This window comes from Stegostoma tigrinum, chromosome 11 (assembly GCF_030684315.1).
Source record: "Stegostoma tigrinum isolate sSteTig4 chromosome 11, sSteTig4.hap1, whole genome shotgun sequence".
NCBI classification, from domain to species: domain Eukaryota; kingdom Metazoa; phylum Chordata; class Chondrichthyes; order Orectolobiformes; family Stegostomatidae; genus Stegostoma; species Stegostoma tigrinum.
The window spans coordinates 5,832,454-5,849,604 of NC_081364.1; the positions used below are offsets into that span (position 1 = coordinate 5,832,454).

The window sequence follows — 17,151 nt, forward strand, 5'->3', positions numbered from 1 at the left end:
CTGAAGCTTCCTTTTTTTGTCTTGTGCTTTTCAGAACAAATGCAAGAATGCAAAGTTTCAAATGCTTGCAACAATTTATGATGCAAGAGAAAAGAGGGATGATTGATGGGGTGACTTAGCCGAGGCATTGCCTTGGGGAAAGCCATTGGGGCCTATAAACTTACCTCTGAGTAATTCAAAAAGGCAGAAGGCCTGAATGTTTTTGGGGTCTAGGCCCGAAACATCAGCTTTTGTGCTCCTGAGATGCTGCTTGGCCTGCTGTGTTCATCCAGCCTCACATTTTGTTGTCTTTGTAGGCCTGAATGTTTTTTGTTTTAAAGGATGAGTCTTTGCACATTAAATGTACCTTGTTTCTAGTGAGGTTAAATGACTTGGAATTCTAACGAGCTACATGTTTTGCTTCCAAAGATGCAAGTTTTGGTGAACAGAAAAATGTTTTTTAAAAAAAAATGCATTGGGCAGCTATGAAACAAAAGAATGCCTGTATATTATGAGGTGATTTATTCTCAGTGTCTTGAGCCTGTCAGATGAAGACTGCACTTAAATTTCACTCGATGTCAGAAATGATTGACTTGTACAGTATTTAAGAGATGGCATAGCATGTTGTGTAAATCAATCCTTCTGAAAGAGTTGTTGCTGGAATTTGCACGAAGTTCCACTCAATCTCATTCATGTAGTCTTATATGGGGAATGGCGGAACAATGATGTAACTTGGGAATGTAGCTTGTACCTAGTTGCTTTCATGCAATAAACTATAATCTTTAAGACAGGCTCTTGTTCAGACAGGAATACTAGGCTAGGATATAGATCAATAGGAAACAAGTGGCTGACATTTCAGGGGATATTTCACAGTACTCCAGAATAAGTATATTTCTACCATTTAAAAAAAATTCGAAAGGAAAGACCCAACATCTGTGGTTATCCAAAGAGGTTTTGGAAAAAAAATATAATTGTGCATTGGTGAATGGAAGGTCAGATGATTGATCAAATTATAAAGAATAACAATGATTAAAAGGATGGAGAATTTTAAGACAATGAGGAAAAGCTTGCTAGAAATGTGAAAAAACCAGATAGTGAAAGTTTCTACAAATATCTGAAGGTAGCTGGAAATGAGTTAGCTGTTCCTGGAATGGTAACCTGAAGCATACCCTTAACTTTTAGGAGTTCAAGTGCTGGGGTGGGTCTCAAGTCCATAATTCCTTGATTTTAAAGGTAAAAGCGTGATCAGAGCCAAGCTACCATAACGGTGTTTTTGTGAAGCTGATGTTGATTCCGCTTCAGGCAATACATTTTACCATAGAATTTGCAAGGCAAGAAAATTCATGGTTCATTTATTTTACCCTTCTGCCAGCCTCGTGGTTGCTTCGTACAAAGATATGCTGTTCAGTGATCACCAAGCCTGAGAAATTATGTAATATATGTGCTTTAGCTTAAACACTTGTTGAGAGCATGGTCATCAGCTGGATACATACCCCAGGCTTGGAGATGTCTCTTTCCCCCACCTGCACGCCAACTTACCACCTAGACCAGGTCTAAACTTACCATTGATTGCTGCTCTGGATTTAGTAACTAAATGCACACTATAAATTGACACTGTGTGTGTAGGTGGGGGTCCTTGAACTATATGTGACATATGACGCACATTTTCTTACCTTGCAGTCCTGTTGAAAGGAACAGTTAAATGTTATTTACTGTTACTGGCCAATCACCTATTGTTTACCTATGTGAATTATTGGAGGTCATGCCAGTATGATTTGTTTATATCCAGTGGTTTCAGTACAAGGGAGGAGAACGGCAAGAGGAGTCCAGTAAAACATGTTATTGACGCTTTTTTATTTAAAGAGAAAGGACTCCCATTTATACACATTATTGTGTACTTGAAGACATGAGTGTTGTTGGCAAGGCCCTATCATTTTCAACTACTTCATCAATGATCTCCCTTGATCATGAGGTCAAGTGGGGATGTTCACTGATGACTGCACAATGTTCAGTACAGTTCTGGATGTGAGTTTGCTCGCTGAGCTGGAAGGTTAGTTTTCAGACGTTTCGTCACCATTCTAGGTAACATCATCAGTGAGCCTCCGAAGCGCTGGTGTTATGTCCCGCTTTTTATTTATCTCGTTAGGTTTCCTTAGGTTGGTGATGTCATTTCCTGTTCTTTTTCTCAGGGGATGGTAGATTGATTTGGAGCCAATGTGTTTGTTGATGGAGTTCCGGTTGGAATGCCATGCTTCTAGGAATTCTCGTGCGTGTCTCTGCTTGGCTTGTCCTAGGGTGGATGTGTTGTCCCAATCAAAGTGGTGCCCTTCCTTCTCTGTATGTAAGGATACGAGTGATAGTGGGTCATGTCGTTTTGTGGCTAGTTGATGTTCGTGTATCTTGGTGGCTAGCTTTCTGCCAGTTTGTCCAATGTAGTGTTTGTCACAGTTCTTGCAAGGTATTTTGTAGATGACGTTTGTTTTGTTTGTTGTCTGTATAGGGCCTTTTAAGTTCATTAGCTGCTGTTTTAGTGTGTCGGTGGGTTTGTGGGCTACCCTGATGCCAAGAGGTCCGAGTAGTCTGGCAGTCATTTTGGAAATGTCTTTGATGTAAGGGAGTGTGGTTATGGTTTCTGAGCCCGTTTTGTCTGTTTGTTTGGGTTTGTTGCTGAGAAGTCGGCGGACTGTGTTCATAGGGTACCCATTCTTTTTGAATATGCTGTATAGGTGATTTTCTTCTGCTCTGCGTAGTTCTTTTGTGCTGCAGTGTGTGGTGGCTCGTTGGAATAGTGTTCTAATGCAACTTCGTTTGTGGGTGTTGCTCAACCTGAGCTACAAATCTTCTCAAAACTCGTTCAGTACAGTTCGTGACTCCTCCGATACAGAAACAGTCTGTGTTCAAATGCAACAAGATCTGGACAATATCCAGGCTTGGGCTGACAGGTGGCAAGTAATACTTGTGCCACAAAAATGACCATGACCAATCGGGGACAATTTAACCACCACCCCTTGACATTCAATAGTGTTACTATCACTGAATCCCCTACTGTCAACACCATGGCAGTTATCATTTGACCAGAAAACAGTGTCTACAAGACCTAGTCAGAGGCTAGGAATACTGTGGTGAGTAACTCCCCAAAGCTGGCCCACTGTCTACAAGGCGAAAGCCAGGAGTGTGATGGACTACTCCCCACTTGGTATGGATGGGCGTAGCCCCAACAACATTCAAGAAGCTGCACACCATCCGGGTCAAAGCAGCCCACTTGATTGGCACTGCGTCACAAGCAACCACCCCCTGCACCACTGATGCTCAGTAGCAGCAATGTGTATTATCCACAAACGCACTGCAGAAATTCACCAAAGACCCTTGGCACCTTACAAACCCACGACTGCTCCCATTTAGAAGGGCAAGGGCAGCAGCTGCATGGGAGCACCACTCCTCCAAGTTGATACTTCAAATTATTTTCAGTGTTGTTAATTTTGCATCAGCAAAGTTGACAATTCATTAGCAAGGGTAAGATTTCAAAAACAACAAATGAATCTAGTTTGGTGGTTGTTTGCTGAATGTTGTTTCGGGCACTGGGCATCTGTGAATTTTTGCCATGGGATTTTTTTTTCCATTTGTATGAATGGTTTAAGATAGTTCCTCCAAGAGTGCAGCAGTTCCTCAATATTATCTTAACCTCCTCCAGTGTCTGGAGTGAGGCTTAAACTTATTTAATGCAGTCTGAAAGTAATCTGAAGGCAGAAAAAAGCTGATTACACTTTGCATTGACGCAACTTACAAATGCTATTTTTATCCTGTATAACTGTGTGCTGGAAGGAATCCTAATTTGCTTCTCAGTTGGAACCAGTGTAGAGACTTTTTTTTAAAAAGGTTTGATATAGAATGGACCCATGAACAAATGATTCAACCTCGCTTGTCCATGCAGGTGTTTGTGCCTCATCCCAGCAGTGTACCTTTCTGTTCTTTTCTTGCTCATTTGTTTCTAACTTTCCCTTTTTTTGTTGAATTGCATTGATACAATTCTTTTTTATGTGGTGGTGCATTCCGCATTGCAGCAGCCATTCTCTGGATGAAGAGGTCTCTCTTGAACTCAGTATTGAATTCATTTGTGGCCATGTTCACAGACACAGATGCACACAGACACTTGCTCGCACCCCAGCTTCTCTGTTTTTACTGCCTTTAGAAAGACAAACATGAGTAAAATCTTAAGTGCATCTCTGGTTCATTACAATATAGCATGTTCTGTTTCTACTTGGATCGCTTTTTGTTGGTTTATTTGGGATGGGATGAGGTGTGGAATGAAAGGTGGAAAATTAATTTATAGCATGCTCTCAGTTACTCCATTCCTACCTCATTTATAAATTTGGTCTTTTCCTGGCATTGCCACTTGGGTATGAATGAATGGGTTAACTCCAGTTGATTCTGTGATAACAAGGTGTGGAGCTGGATGAACATAGCAGGCCAAGCAGCATCTTAGGAGCAGGAAAGCTGACGTTTCGGGTCCAGGCCTGAAATGTTAGCCTTCCAGCTCCACGCTTTGTTATCCTGGATTCTCCAGCATCTGCAGCTCCTATTATGTGTCTCCAGTTGATTGAGTCAGGGACTGGTTCTTGTGTTTATGAGGGCTGTCTTCCTTCTTCCTTGACAGTTATTTTTTCCTTTTCTATGAATGTTTTAGGTGGGACCATTGGAAAACATGGAGAAGGTCACGTTAGCAATGTCTACCCAAGACAGAAAGGAAAATTTTGTCCCTAAGCTGTATCCTCTTGTTGCTTAATACGTGAAAAGTGCTGTTTCGACTTCAATAAGATCAGTTGTTATGCCGATAAGCACAGCAACCCTTCTTTGCGCACGTGTGCGCAATGAGATGAATGTCCACTCGGTGGTTTAGGGAAGAATGCTGGCTGAAATCCCATAGAATCTTTCATGTTGTCTTCTCTTGGAACAGGCAAGTCAAACCTGAACAGCTTGCCTGCAGAGCAGCAATGTTGCATTGCAGTGACAGCCTGGATAATACACTTTAATCATAGAATGTGATTTTTAATCCGCAGCTTTTTGACTTTTGGGTAACTGTCCAGTCACTGAAACCAACTGATGCTGGCACGACTGTCAAATTGGACCACACTGGGATAGGTGACACTTACATTGTCTTCAAGTGTTGGTTTCAATCTCCAAATCATAATTTTGGAATCTGAATCCTTCCAGGTGTGTAATATCTTGTATCAACCATTGTTAATAATGTCCAGGAGCATTGAATAATGCGAGGCCTGTAAAGGGTTTAATTATTAGAGGTCACGTAAACTTGGCTTCATTATCCCTGAGTGAAGTAGATTGAAGAGTTATCAGATTTTAATAAGATTCAAACAATTAGATATTATGAAATAGTTTCCTCTGGAAAACCAAGAACACACAATATAATTGTAAAATTTTGAGTTGAGTCATTTAGGTGTAAAATCTGGAAGCCTTTTGAAGCTCCTCCAAAAGATTCTGCATACTGGAGACTTGATTGAAGACATTCCAAATGTGATAGTGTTTATTACGTGTTGGTATTGAGGAATATCAACCAAGTGTGACTAAACGGAGTAAAGATACATGGTTTTATTGAATGGTAAAATAGGCTTAGGGATGAATGATCTACTCCTGTTCTGATATGTGAAATGCTTTGAAGCTTTTTGACATCTTAAACTTAAAACATTGAGTAAATAAAACTAAAAGGTTAAAGAAATTTATCTAATGTTATTTCATATCTGTTAGCTGGATATTAGTGATCAGCAATCTCATTAGCCCCAAACGATCACCATTTGTGCTGAATTTGCTGTGTTCGGTGTTCTGCTGCCAAGGCGTCATAGCAATCAGGTCTTCATTTGTAGCTGATGACCAATGGTGACCTAGAGATAGGCCCAGTATATAATTTTGAAATTAATTGAGTAATACGTGAAAAGTGCTGTTTCGACTTCATTAAGATCAGTTATTGTGCCGATTAAGCACAGCAACCCTTCTTTGAGTATTTGGCCTGGGGCCCAGTTTCCAGAAGGTGAAAAGCTTAATGGGTAGAGAGTCAACTATACTTCTGTTTGCCTAACTCTCTGCATGGATTGAAACCAGATCTTGATTCAGACTGTACATGACGACAAGGTTTTGGTGTTTTGAGTTGTTTTCCAGCGTCCTGATGTTTTTTATTTTGCTGAATAGCCTTTTGTTCTGTCTCTGCATCACACAAACCAGCCTTCTATCCATCACCTCTGGTTATTTTCCCATCTTGGGGAAAGTATAGACAATGTGATCAAAGACCCCTCTGACCCTCGATAAACACTCTCTTCCACCCGTTGGGCAGACGGTACAAAAATTTGAAAACCTATACAGATTCAATAACAACTTCTTCCCCACTTATCAGACTTTTGAATAGACCTTTCATCTATTAAAATTGATCTTTCACTGCACCTTCTCTCATTGTAACACTGTTTCACATTCTGTTTGATTACCTGATGTACTTGCAAATGATATGATTTGCCTGGATAGCGTGTACAACAACACTTGTCACTAACCCAGTACATGTGACTATAATAAGTCACATCAAATCAAAATTTGACCTCCCTAAAAGCTGCTAGTTCTAAACATGGAAACAATTCAACGAGAACTAAGCGACAGCAACAACTTGCATTAACATAGCAGTAAACCTGGGAAAACCTCCTGAGTTACTTCACAGGGGTATCCCAGACAGCATTTGAAACTGAGACATATTTTAGTGAGTTAGGTGGTGATGGGTGCGTTAAGCACGGAGAGGTGTTGAAAGGAAATGCAGATACCATTGATCTTGGTCTCCTTCAGAATGCAGGCATGCATATTTCCCAAATCCTTGGATGTAAGCATGACAAATTTTGTTTCTTTTCTCTGTATTCCCAAAGTGAGTACTAAAAATGTTTATCTCTGCCTTGAGTAATGTCTTCACAGTCCAGGCAATGAAGGAAAATTTCTCCTGAGCTACTTTAAATTGACATGATTGATGTGATGATATAGCACAACGGAAGCTATTTGGTGGCTTATCACGTCTGTTCCAGCGCTTTCAAAGAGCAGTACATTTTGAGTTCTAGTCATCATCTGTTTTTCTTTTGCCCCCTATCCATGCAATATGCTCCCCCTCTCTTCAAGCTTCCATTTTGACTCTTGAACCTATGTTATTAGTGGACAAATTCCTTTCACATATTAACATGTTGTGTAAAAAGTGTTTTTCTGCTATTGGAAACCATTTCTCTTTATTTACAGTATCTAAACACTTGTGTCAAATCTCCCTTTACCACCTCCTAAGGCAAGCATCCCCAGTTTCTCCAGCCTTCCCGTGTAACTGTGTAATTCCTCATCTGTGAAATCATTCTTATAAAACTTTTTACACCATTCCTGAAGTGTTCCCAGAATTCAATGTACTGCCCCACTTCTGGCCACACTAGTTTAGTTGTTAATTTAGTTTTAGCATAACTTCTTTGCTTCTATCGTTTCATGCTACTGAGTGTAAAGTCAACTTTGCTAACAGAGCAGTTTAAAAAAAACATATTTGGCCACTGTCAAATCTATGCACCAAAACCCCCAGATCTGTTTAATAACATTGTACCGTTTATTTTATATTATTTCTCCCTACCAAAATGACCCGTCTTTTCTGTATTGAATTTCATCAGTCTGCCTCTGTGTCCTCTTAAAATCTGTTACTGTTCTCCTTTTTCACAATACTTAGAACATTTTTTTTGCGTTGTTCTCTACACTGTGAATAGGATTATTTTTCTCTCAAGATAGACTTTGGCTAGGATGACTGGCTAACTGTTAATCATTGTCAAACCTGTTTCTTTTTGGGCAGGAACAAGTCAAGATGACGTATGTTTCATCCGTGGTACGATTTGTGGATTACAGTAATTCAAGCGTGACGGTGCATGAGAATTCAACCATGCCCATAGGTACCAGCACTGCAGCTCCGATGCCATGGTGGACCTCCACGGCAGCTGCTGGCACAGCAACTAATGTTACCCAACCAAACCAATGCCTCGTTGTGCTATATGAAGATATTGGTAAATCACGGTAAAGTTTTTTTTTAAAAGAAACGTTTTCAACCAGCCTTCCCTTTTTATATATTGACTGGAGTTGATTCAAGTGATAGAAGGCTATGAGGAAATGTCAAGGATAGAAACTGCAGTGGGATTAATTAGGAAGCTCTTGCCTCCTGTGCTAAGCAATATGGGGATATGTTGGGAAAATGGACTTGATATTGAAAATCCAAGGGAAGAGTAGACTCTGAGCTTTGCAGTATATTCCTGCTCTTTTACATTATTGTTCTTTTACCTAACAAGTTAAGGTCATGGGGAAATTTAGCCCATTAGTGAGCACCACGCAATGACTCTTGAATTTCACGCATGTTACAAGATCGGGATGGATTCAACTGTGTAAGGGTTGGGGTATATTTAGTTTATTAAATAAATAGTTTTTCTTTTAAACAAGCTTTTACTTGTGTAGCACCATGCTTGAGCTTTGCCAAGTGCTTTACAGCTGCTGAATTACTTTTGAAGTGTATTTATTCATTTCCAGGGTGATGGCTAGGTCAGTATTTATTGCATAGAGGGCAGTTAAGAGTCAACCACGTTAGGAAACCTACATGTGATTCCAGACCCACAAAGGACATCAGTGAACCAAATGGTGTTTCTCTGACGGTTGTCATTAGATTCTTAATTGTGTGTGTGTGTGCTGAATTCAAATTCAATTGTGTGCCATGATAAGAATTGAACCTGGATGTTTGGACTAACATTTCAGATAATACAGTAGGCAATGGCCTACTGTATGGTATAGTAGTACCATATAGGTTGTCAGAGGCAGATTATTTCTTGCAAAAATAGTACCTGTGACGCTGAAGCACTCCCTAAGTGCTGCCTTGGAACATCAGCCTGGTTTGTGTAGAATTTAAAAAGTTGAACATCTGTAGTACAACTGGATTGAATTAGTTTAACATGCTTCAGAGAGGCACAACAATGGATTTCTCCCAGTGGTGAGCAGTGCAGAGGGCCTTTTTTTCGTGGTGTTTGTCCAACTGATGTGGGTTATACTGGCAAGGCCAGCATTTATAATGGCTACAGCACAGAGGACACCATTTGCTCCAGAGAAACAACCTGAGGTTTACCAGCCTCCCAGCATAACTAAACTGCTTCATCCCAGGCAATATCCTGTTGAATCTCCTCTGCATGCCTTCTAGCGCAATCACATCCTTCCCACATTAAATAGATCAACACACATCACTCCAGCTGTGGCCTAACTAAAGTTGTGAACAATTCGAACATAAACCTCCCTAATCTTTTAATCTGTATCAGATTGACAAAGGCAACTACCCCTTTTTAATTCCCCTGTTAACCTGTCATGCCACCTTTTAGGGATCTGTGGACAGGTGCCACCAGTCGCGAACCATTTTAAGTCCCCCTCCCATTCCTTAGACGATATGTCCATCCTGGGCCTCCTGCCGTGCCACAATGATGACACCCGAAGGTTGCAAGAACAGCTACTCATATTCCGCTTGGGAACCCTGCAGCCCAATGGTATCAGTGTGGACTTCACAAGCTTCAAAATCCCCCCCCCCCCCCCCCCCCCCCCCCCCCCGCCCCCGCCGCATCCCAAAACCAGCCCAGCTCATTCCCTCCTCCCTAACCTGTTCTTCCTCTCACCTATCCCCTCCCTCCTCCAGCCACACCTCCATTTCCTACCTACTGACCTCATTCCGCCTGCTTGACCTGTCGTCTGTCCTCCCCGGACTGACCTATCTCCTCCCTACCTCCCCACCTATACTCTCCTCTCTACCTCTCTTCTCCTCTATCCATCTTTGGTCTGCCCCCCCCCCCCCCACCTCATTTATTTCAGAATCCTCTCCCCATCCCCCTTTTCTGATGAATGGTCTAGGCCCGAAACATCAGGTTTTGTGCTCCTCTGCTGCTTGGCCTGTTGTGTTCATCTTGCTCCACACTTTGTTACCTCAAGATTGCTGTGTTCCTCTATGCTTCCTCGCGTCTGCCATCGTTAAGTATTCCTTTGTCTTGTTACTTCCTCCAAAGCATATCACCTCACACTCAGCAGGATTAGTTTTCAAGTACCACTGATGTAACCATCTGACCAATCCATCCATATCCTCCTGTAACCCAAGACCTGCTTCCTTACTGTCAACCAACCGGCCAATATTCATGTCATCTGCAAACTAACTTATCATATTCCACACCCACATTCCCTCCTCTTTTTTTATTCTTCTACATCATTTATAGATCACACACAATAAGGGACTCCATCAATCCCTCAGTACAGCATTGGACACCAGCCTCCAGGCCCATAAAGAGCCTCTACTGCCACCCTGTGTCTCTTACACTAAGTTGAGTTTTTTGCCTCCAACTTGCCAAGTTACCCTGAATACTATTCCCCTTCCTGTTCCCAGTAATCCTGCAGACATGTCCTTTTTAGATAACCATTCGAATCCTTATGAAGGCCTCAACTGACCCTGTTTTTACCACACTGTCAGGCAGTGGAATTGAGATACTTACCATTGCTGTGTGACAAAAACATTTTCCTCCTGCTGTCGCTACATTTTATTGCCAAATACGTAAAATCTAGTACTGTCTGGCCTCCGTCCTTCTACCAATGGGAATAGTTTCTTCCTTTTACTCTGTTTGGATCCCTCTTGATTTTGAATACTTCCAGCAAATCTCTCCATCCCCTCTTCTACAAGTAAAATAGTCCCAATTTCTCCAATCATTTTTGCATAACAGAAGTTCCTAATCTCTTGTACCATTCCCATGAATCTGTTTTGTGCCCCCTTATACCTTTATAATCCTCCTGAAGTGTGATACCCAGAACTAGGGGCCATACTCTGATTCAGACTACACTAGTTTTGTTGTAACTTTCTTGCTTTTGCACTCTCTGCCCCTTCAACACTCTATTATTTACTGTCCTCAACCTGTTTAGCCATCTTCAATGATTAATGGAAAGATGTATTTTGTTTTCTGGGTTCCTCTGTTCCTGCGCTCCTTTAGAACTGTACTATTTTTGACATTATCTGTCCATATTCGTCATGACAAAATGAATCACTTCATACTTCTCTGCCCTAATATTTACCTGTCACTTGCCCACCCATTCTATAATTAACCTGCACTTTCCAATTCACTGTTAATTTTGTCTTAAATTTTTTTTTTCCCCTGCTACTGAAGTTGGACTGATCAGCCTGTGGTTGCAGGCCTTTATCTTTATCTCCTTTATTGAAATGAGTGTAGCATTTGCAATTCTCCAGGCCTCAGGCACCATTCTTGAGTTTAAGGGTTTCAGTATTGTTTTAGTATTCATTCCTGGTTCTCAAATCTCTGCTAATTTATTTATTCTTATTTACTGGAAAGAAAACTTAGCGTGCATCAGCTTGGACTACGTTAGATATGAGTTGGAGAAAGGACAAAGACCGATGCTTTGCTTTGTCTTGTTGAATTAGGAAGGAAAAAATGGGAAAGTTTTTTAAATATGCTTTCACTAAACTTTGGAAATGCAGACTTTTGAGATAAAAAAATCTGTCTGGGACTTTCCGGAACAGCATTACTAAAATTTGAATGGCTCTTCCTGTGGCTTTTTGATAGCTTTTTGCTGTTGATTTTTCTTTTTATTAGAGGTTCTGACTGTGTTAGTTGAGTGATGGGTATGTGGTAATTGGGGAGTAGGATTGGAGATCAAAGCCTAAAGAACTGCTTGATGACTTTGCTTGCTTATCAAGCCAGCCCATTGGAACTGAAGTCAAAAAAAAATTAAAATACTGTCAATGACTTTGCAGCATTAGTTAGTAACCTGCCTATAGAATGTTGTGTATTCCACCAGAAACCGAATCCCTACAGTGTGGTAATAGGACCTTCAGCCCAACAAGTCCACGCTGAACCTCCCAAACCCCACCTAATCTACACATCCCTGAATGGGCAACTTAGCAAATCCACCTTGTATGCACATCTTTAGACTGTGGGAGGAAACTGGAACACCCGGAGGAAACCCACGCAGACACTGGGAGAATGTGTAAACTCCACACAGACAGTTGCCTGAGGGTGGCGTTGAACCCGAGTCCTTGGCCCTGAGGCAGCAGTGCTAACCAATGAGCCACCGTGCTGCCCAGCTGTTAAATAGTTGAACTTGGTAAAGGATGGCTAGTGATCTTGTAATATTTATTTCCCACCCTATTTGGGGGACAGGTGATGACCTAGTGGTATTGTCACTGGACTGTTAATCCAGAGACCCAGATAACATTGCCGGGGACCTTGGTTCAAATCCCACCATGGCAGATAGTGGAATTTGATGTAAATAAATATCCTGAAATTAAGAGCCTAATGATGACTGAATCTATTGATTGGAAAAACCTATCTCGTAACTAATGAGCACAAAAGCTGACGTTTCGGGCCTAGACCCTTCATCAGAGAGGGGGATGGGGGGAGGGAACTGGAATAAATAGGGAGAGAGGGGGAGGCGGACCGAAGATGGAGAGTAAAGAAGATAGGTGGAGAGAGTGTAGGTGGGGAGGTAGGGAGGGGATAGGTCAGTCCAGGGAAGACGGACAGGTCAAGGAGGTGGGATGAGGTTAGTAGGTAGCGGGGGGTGCGGCTTGGGGTGGGAGGAAGGGATGGGTGAGAGGAAGAACCGGTTAGGGAGGCAGAGACCGGTTGGACTGGTTTTGGGATGCAGTGGGTGGGGGGGAAGAGCTGGGCTGGTTGTGTGGTGCAGTGGGGGGAGGGGACGAACTGGGCTGGTTGAGGGATGCAGTAGGGGAAGGGGAGATTTTGAAACTGGTGAAGTCCACATTGATACCATATGGCTGCAGGGTTCCCAGGCGGAATATGAGTTGCTGTTCCTGCAACCTTCGGGTGGCATCATTGTGGCAGTGCAGGAGGCCCACGATGGACATGTCATCAAGAGAATGGGAGGGGGAGTGGAAATGGTTTGCGACTGGGAGGTGCAGTTGTTTTTTGCGAACTGAGCGGAGGTGTTCTGCAAAGCGGTCCCCAAGCCTCCGCTTGGTTTCCCCAATGTAGAGGAAGCGCACCGGGTACAGTGGATGCAGTATACCACATTGGTAGATGTGCAGGTGAACCTCTGCTTGATGTGGAATGTCATCTTGGGGCCTGGGATGGGGGTGAGGGAGGAGGTGTGGGGACAAGTGTAGCATTTCCTGCGGTTGCAGGGGAAGGTGCCGGGTGTGGTGGGGTTGGAGGGCAGTGTGGAGCGAACAAGGGAGTCGCGGAGAGAGTGGTCTCTCCGGAAAGCAGACAGGGGAGGGGATGGAAAAATGTCTTGGGTGGTGGGGTCGGATTGTAAATGGCGGAAGTGTCGGAGGATAATGCGTTGTATCCGGAGGTTGGTAGGGTGGTGTGTGAGAACGAGGGGGATCCTCTTTGGGCGGTTGTGGCGGGGGCGGGGTGTGAGGGATGTGTCGCGGGAAATGCGGGAGACGCGGTCAAGGGCGTTCTCGATCACCGTGGGGGGAAAGTTGCGGTCCTTAAAGAACTTGGACATCTGGGATGTGCGGGAGTGGAATGTCTTGTCGTGGGAGCAGATGCGGCGGAGGCGGAGGAATTGGGAATAGGGGATGGAATTTTTGCAGGAGGGTGGGTGGGAGGAGGTGTATTCTAGGTAGCTGTGGGAGTCGGTGGGCTTGAAGTGGACATCAGTTACAAGCCCCCTCTCTCCCTATTTATTCCAGTTCCCTCCCCCTATCCCCCTCTCTGATGAAGGGTCTAGGCCCGAAACGTCAGCTTTTGTGCTCCTGAGATGCTGCTTGGCCTGCTGTGTTCATCCAGCCTCACATTTTATTATCTTGGAATCTCCAGCATCTGCAGTCCCCATTATCTCTCGTAACTAATGTCCCTTTTTAGGGAAGGAAGCTGCCACCCTTACCTCATCTGGCCTACATGTGACTCCAGACTCTCAGCAATGCAGTTGACTCATAATTGCCCTCACAACAAGTAGCTCGTGCATGAATTAATAAAGAAAAAAAGTCCTAAGTACATATTTGAGTGGACTCCAGGATGTTGGAGAAAACTAAAATAAAGCGTTATTGGTTACAGAGAATCAAAGTGAGTACTCCAGCATGGAGAACAATCCGAGTGTAATACACTTTAAAAAAAACATATTGGTGTAGCTGTGAACTGAATGATGAACAATGGCTTTAACCTTTGAACAAGCTGACACTTTTATTTTAGAAGCTTTGTGCTGTTGGTTGCAGGACTATTATGAGTAGTAGACAGAAGCTGGATATGCTCCCTGGAAACCATAGAAAATAGGAGCAAGAGTAGGCTATTTGGCCTTCAAATCTGCTTTGCCATTCATTCTGATCATCCAAATCGATAGCATCGCCCCACCTTTCTCCATGTCCTTTGATCCCTTTGGCCCTAAGTGCTATGTTGAACTCATTGAAATCAGACAATTTGTTGGCCTCTACTGCTTTCAATGACTAAGGAATTCCACAGGCTCAGCACTGTCTGTCTCAGTTCTGTGCCTATGTGATCAGGCTTGATCCCACAGGCGCTGCATGTAATGGGTTGTATTACTATGGATACTCAATAATTGAATATATTCAAGTTAGTACACAAAGGTTGGTATCTCTACGGCAATCTGGGATATGCTGGAAGGTGTAGTTGGGGTAACACACTGACTACGATCTGACTTGAATGGTATTCTCCTATTTCTTCTGTCCTCATGTTTATATAAATCAAACATTTCTGTCTCCTGCTTTTTGTACCTGTATTGACATGAAAGATAGCAAGCAACCTAAAAACCTGTCGGGTGTTGATGCCCTTCCAGATATTTAAAGTGGCATACTAGGTGAATTAGCGTGTGCTGTTTTTACTGTTACGGCTATGAGGCAGCATTGTAAGAGAAAAGGACACAGATGATCCTACAGTGAGGATACGAACAAAGAACTTGAAGCTACTGCACCAAAAAAATTTTAATTTTATATTGTTTGACAGGTAGCTGCTGATAGGGCTGTTTTCCTTTGAGCTAGGCGGTGGTGTGGTCTTGGAGTCGTGTCGGCTCAGGGTAAAGTATGGCATTTAGAATAGAGGTGGGAGAACCATTCTTCACTGAAACTATTGTGAAACTTTGGAATTCTGTACTTTTGGGGCTGAAATGCTCATTCCTTAGGTATATGATTGATAGAGTTTTGCAGACTACAAGTGAAACAAGATATGGGATAGGACGTGCAATTAGATTTGAAGTTTAAAAGAAGTAGATATTGCCTCATTGAATAGCAGAGATGCTGCAGCCGACTCATGTTCCTATTCTTGTTTTCGCCCAACAACACCGTAATTTTTTTTTGATAATTTGAACACGAGAGAATGCATTAAAGAACCAGTCATAGAATCATACTGTACAGAAGAGGCTCTTTGGCCCTTTGAGTAAAATTTGCAACTCCTTCATTTTGTTTACAAGCCCGACTGGTAAGTGCTTCTCCTAGGAATATCAAGGATGTTGATCGAGGTCATTTGATGCCATTTGTATTGTCTTGAATGTCATGCCCACCTGAAACTCTTGGCCTTTAGGAATCTGTACTATGCCTGAGCAAGGCCATTTGAAGCCAGGCTGATCTGGGACATGGTCCCAACTAGAATGCCAATACATTCATCTCACAAACCAGCTATTTAATAAACAAGCCTCTGGGTATGCCTGATGAGCAAATTGAATTTCTCTGGATGTGAATCTTCTTTTTCCAAATTCTCATTCCTTTAATGAATACTAGAATTGACATATGATGTAATATCTGAAGAGATTAGATTAGATTCCCTACAGTGTGGAAACAGGCCCTTTGGCCCAACAAGTCCACACTGCCCCTTGAAGCATCCCACCCAGACCATCCCCCTATAACCCACACACCCCTGAACACTACAGGCAATTTAGCATGGCCGATCCACCTAGCCTGCACATCTTTGGCCTGTGGGAGAAAACTGGAGCACCCGGAGAAAACCCACGCAGACTTGGGGAGAATGTGCAAACTCCACACAGACTGTCACCCGGGGCTGGAATTGAACCCAGGCCCCTGGTGCTGTGAGGATGCAGTGCTAACCACTGAGCCACTGCCGCCCGAATAGATGAATGGACAGACCCAATCTTTCTCTGTCTATCCCGTTAGGTTGTTTTCCCCTTCTGCTAGAGCCTAGCCCAGAGAGCATCATCTCAGAATAAATTGCGCATTTAAGACAGAGATAAAGAGGAACCTTTTTTTCTTTTGAGGGTAGTGAATCTATGGAATTCTTTACTGTAGAGTGGTGTCAGGCCTGGTCGTTAAGTATATTGACGGTGGAGACTGACCGTTTTCTTTTAGTCATAAGGGAATTGAGGGAAAAGGCAGGAGTTGAGAATTTTTTCAAATTCATGATTTCATAGACAGTCATTCAGCACAGAAACTGACCGTTTAGTTCAACTTATGCATGCTGACCAAGTTTCACAAACTAAACTAGTCCCACTTGCCTGCATTTGTCCCACTTTTCCCTCTTAAACTTTTCCTGTTCATGTACATGACTAAATGTCTTTTAAGTGTTGTATCTACCGCTTCCTGTCGCAGTTCATTCCACATGTGAACCATTGTGTTGTGAGGGAAAGGTTGCTTTTATTTGAAGGTGAGATGGGAATGATTTTAAAATCACCTTATCTATGCTCCTCATGTTTTTTGTAAACCTCTTTTAAATCACTCCTCAACCTCCAAAGCTCCAGTGGAAAAAAGTCCCATCCTGTCTAGCCTGTCCTTTACAGTTCAAACTCTTCATTCCCAGCAATATTCTGCTGTGTCTTCTAAACCCTCTCCAGATTAATAATTTCATTCCTATATACATTCGTTTTCTCATTTTAACTCTTCACCCTGTCTGCATCGCTTTAGAGTGTGCATTCCTCTTGCAACCTCACCCCACCTCCTGCTGACACTAATTTATGGTGTTGTGATTTTGCAGTTATTAGCACCTCCCTCTGAAATGTCATATAAGAGTTCAGATATTGAGTTTTAGCAAGCTGTTCAGTCACACACTGCATCATATTCCTGTTCCCTGCCTCCACATTTAAGACACACTCTCTCTCTCTCTCTCTCTCTCTCTTGACATTGAGTGTGATACATAATAATTAGCAGCCGGTCCCAAACTGAACAAATCTGCT

At 42.7% G+C, this 17,151-nt stretch overlaps 1 protein-coding gene across 4 annotated transcripts in view; it reads left to right on the top strand.

Moving 5' to 3' along the window:
- Positions 1-17,151, top strand: part of tpra1 (transmembrane protein, adipocyte asscociated 1) — a 104,403-nt gene that overhangs the window by 37,805 nt on the left and 49,447 nt on the right. For 3 of the 4 annotated variants that reach the window (XM_059649730.1, XM_048548109.2, XM_048548111.2), the window contains exon 2: positions 7,832-8,049. In XM_059649730.1, coding sequence (XP_059505713.1) covers positions 7,844-8,049 — 206 coding nt within the window. In that variant the 5' untranslated portion in view covers positions 7,832-7,843. Of the gene's footprint in view, positions 1-5,036; positions 5,191-7,831; positions 8,050-17,151 lie in introns of all 4 variants that reach the window. The other variant, XM_048548110.2, reaches the window with a different exon arrangement.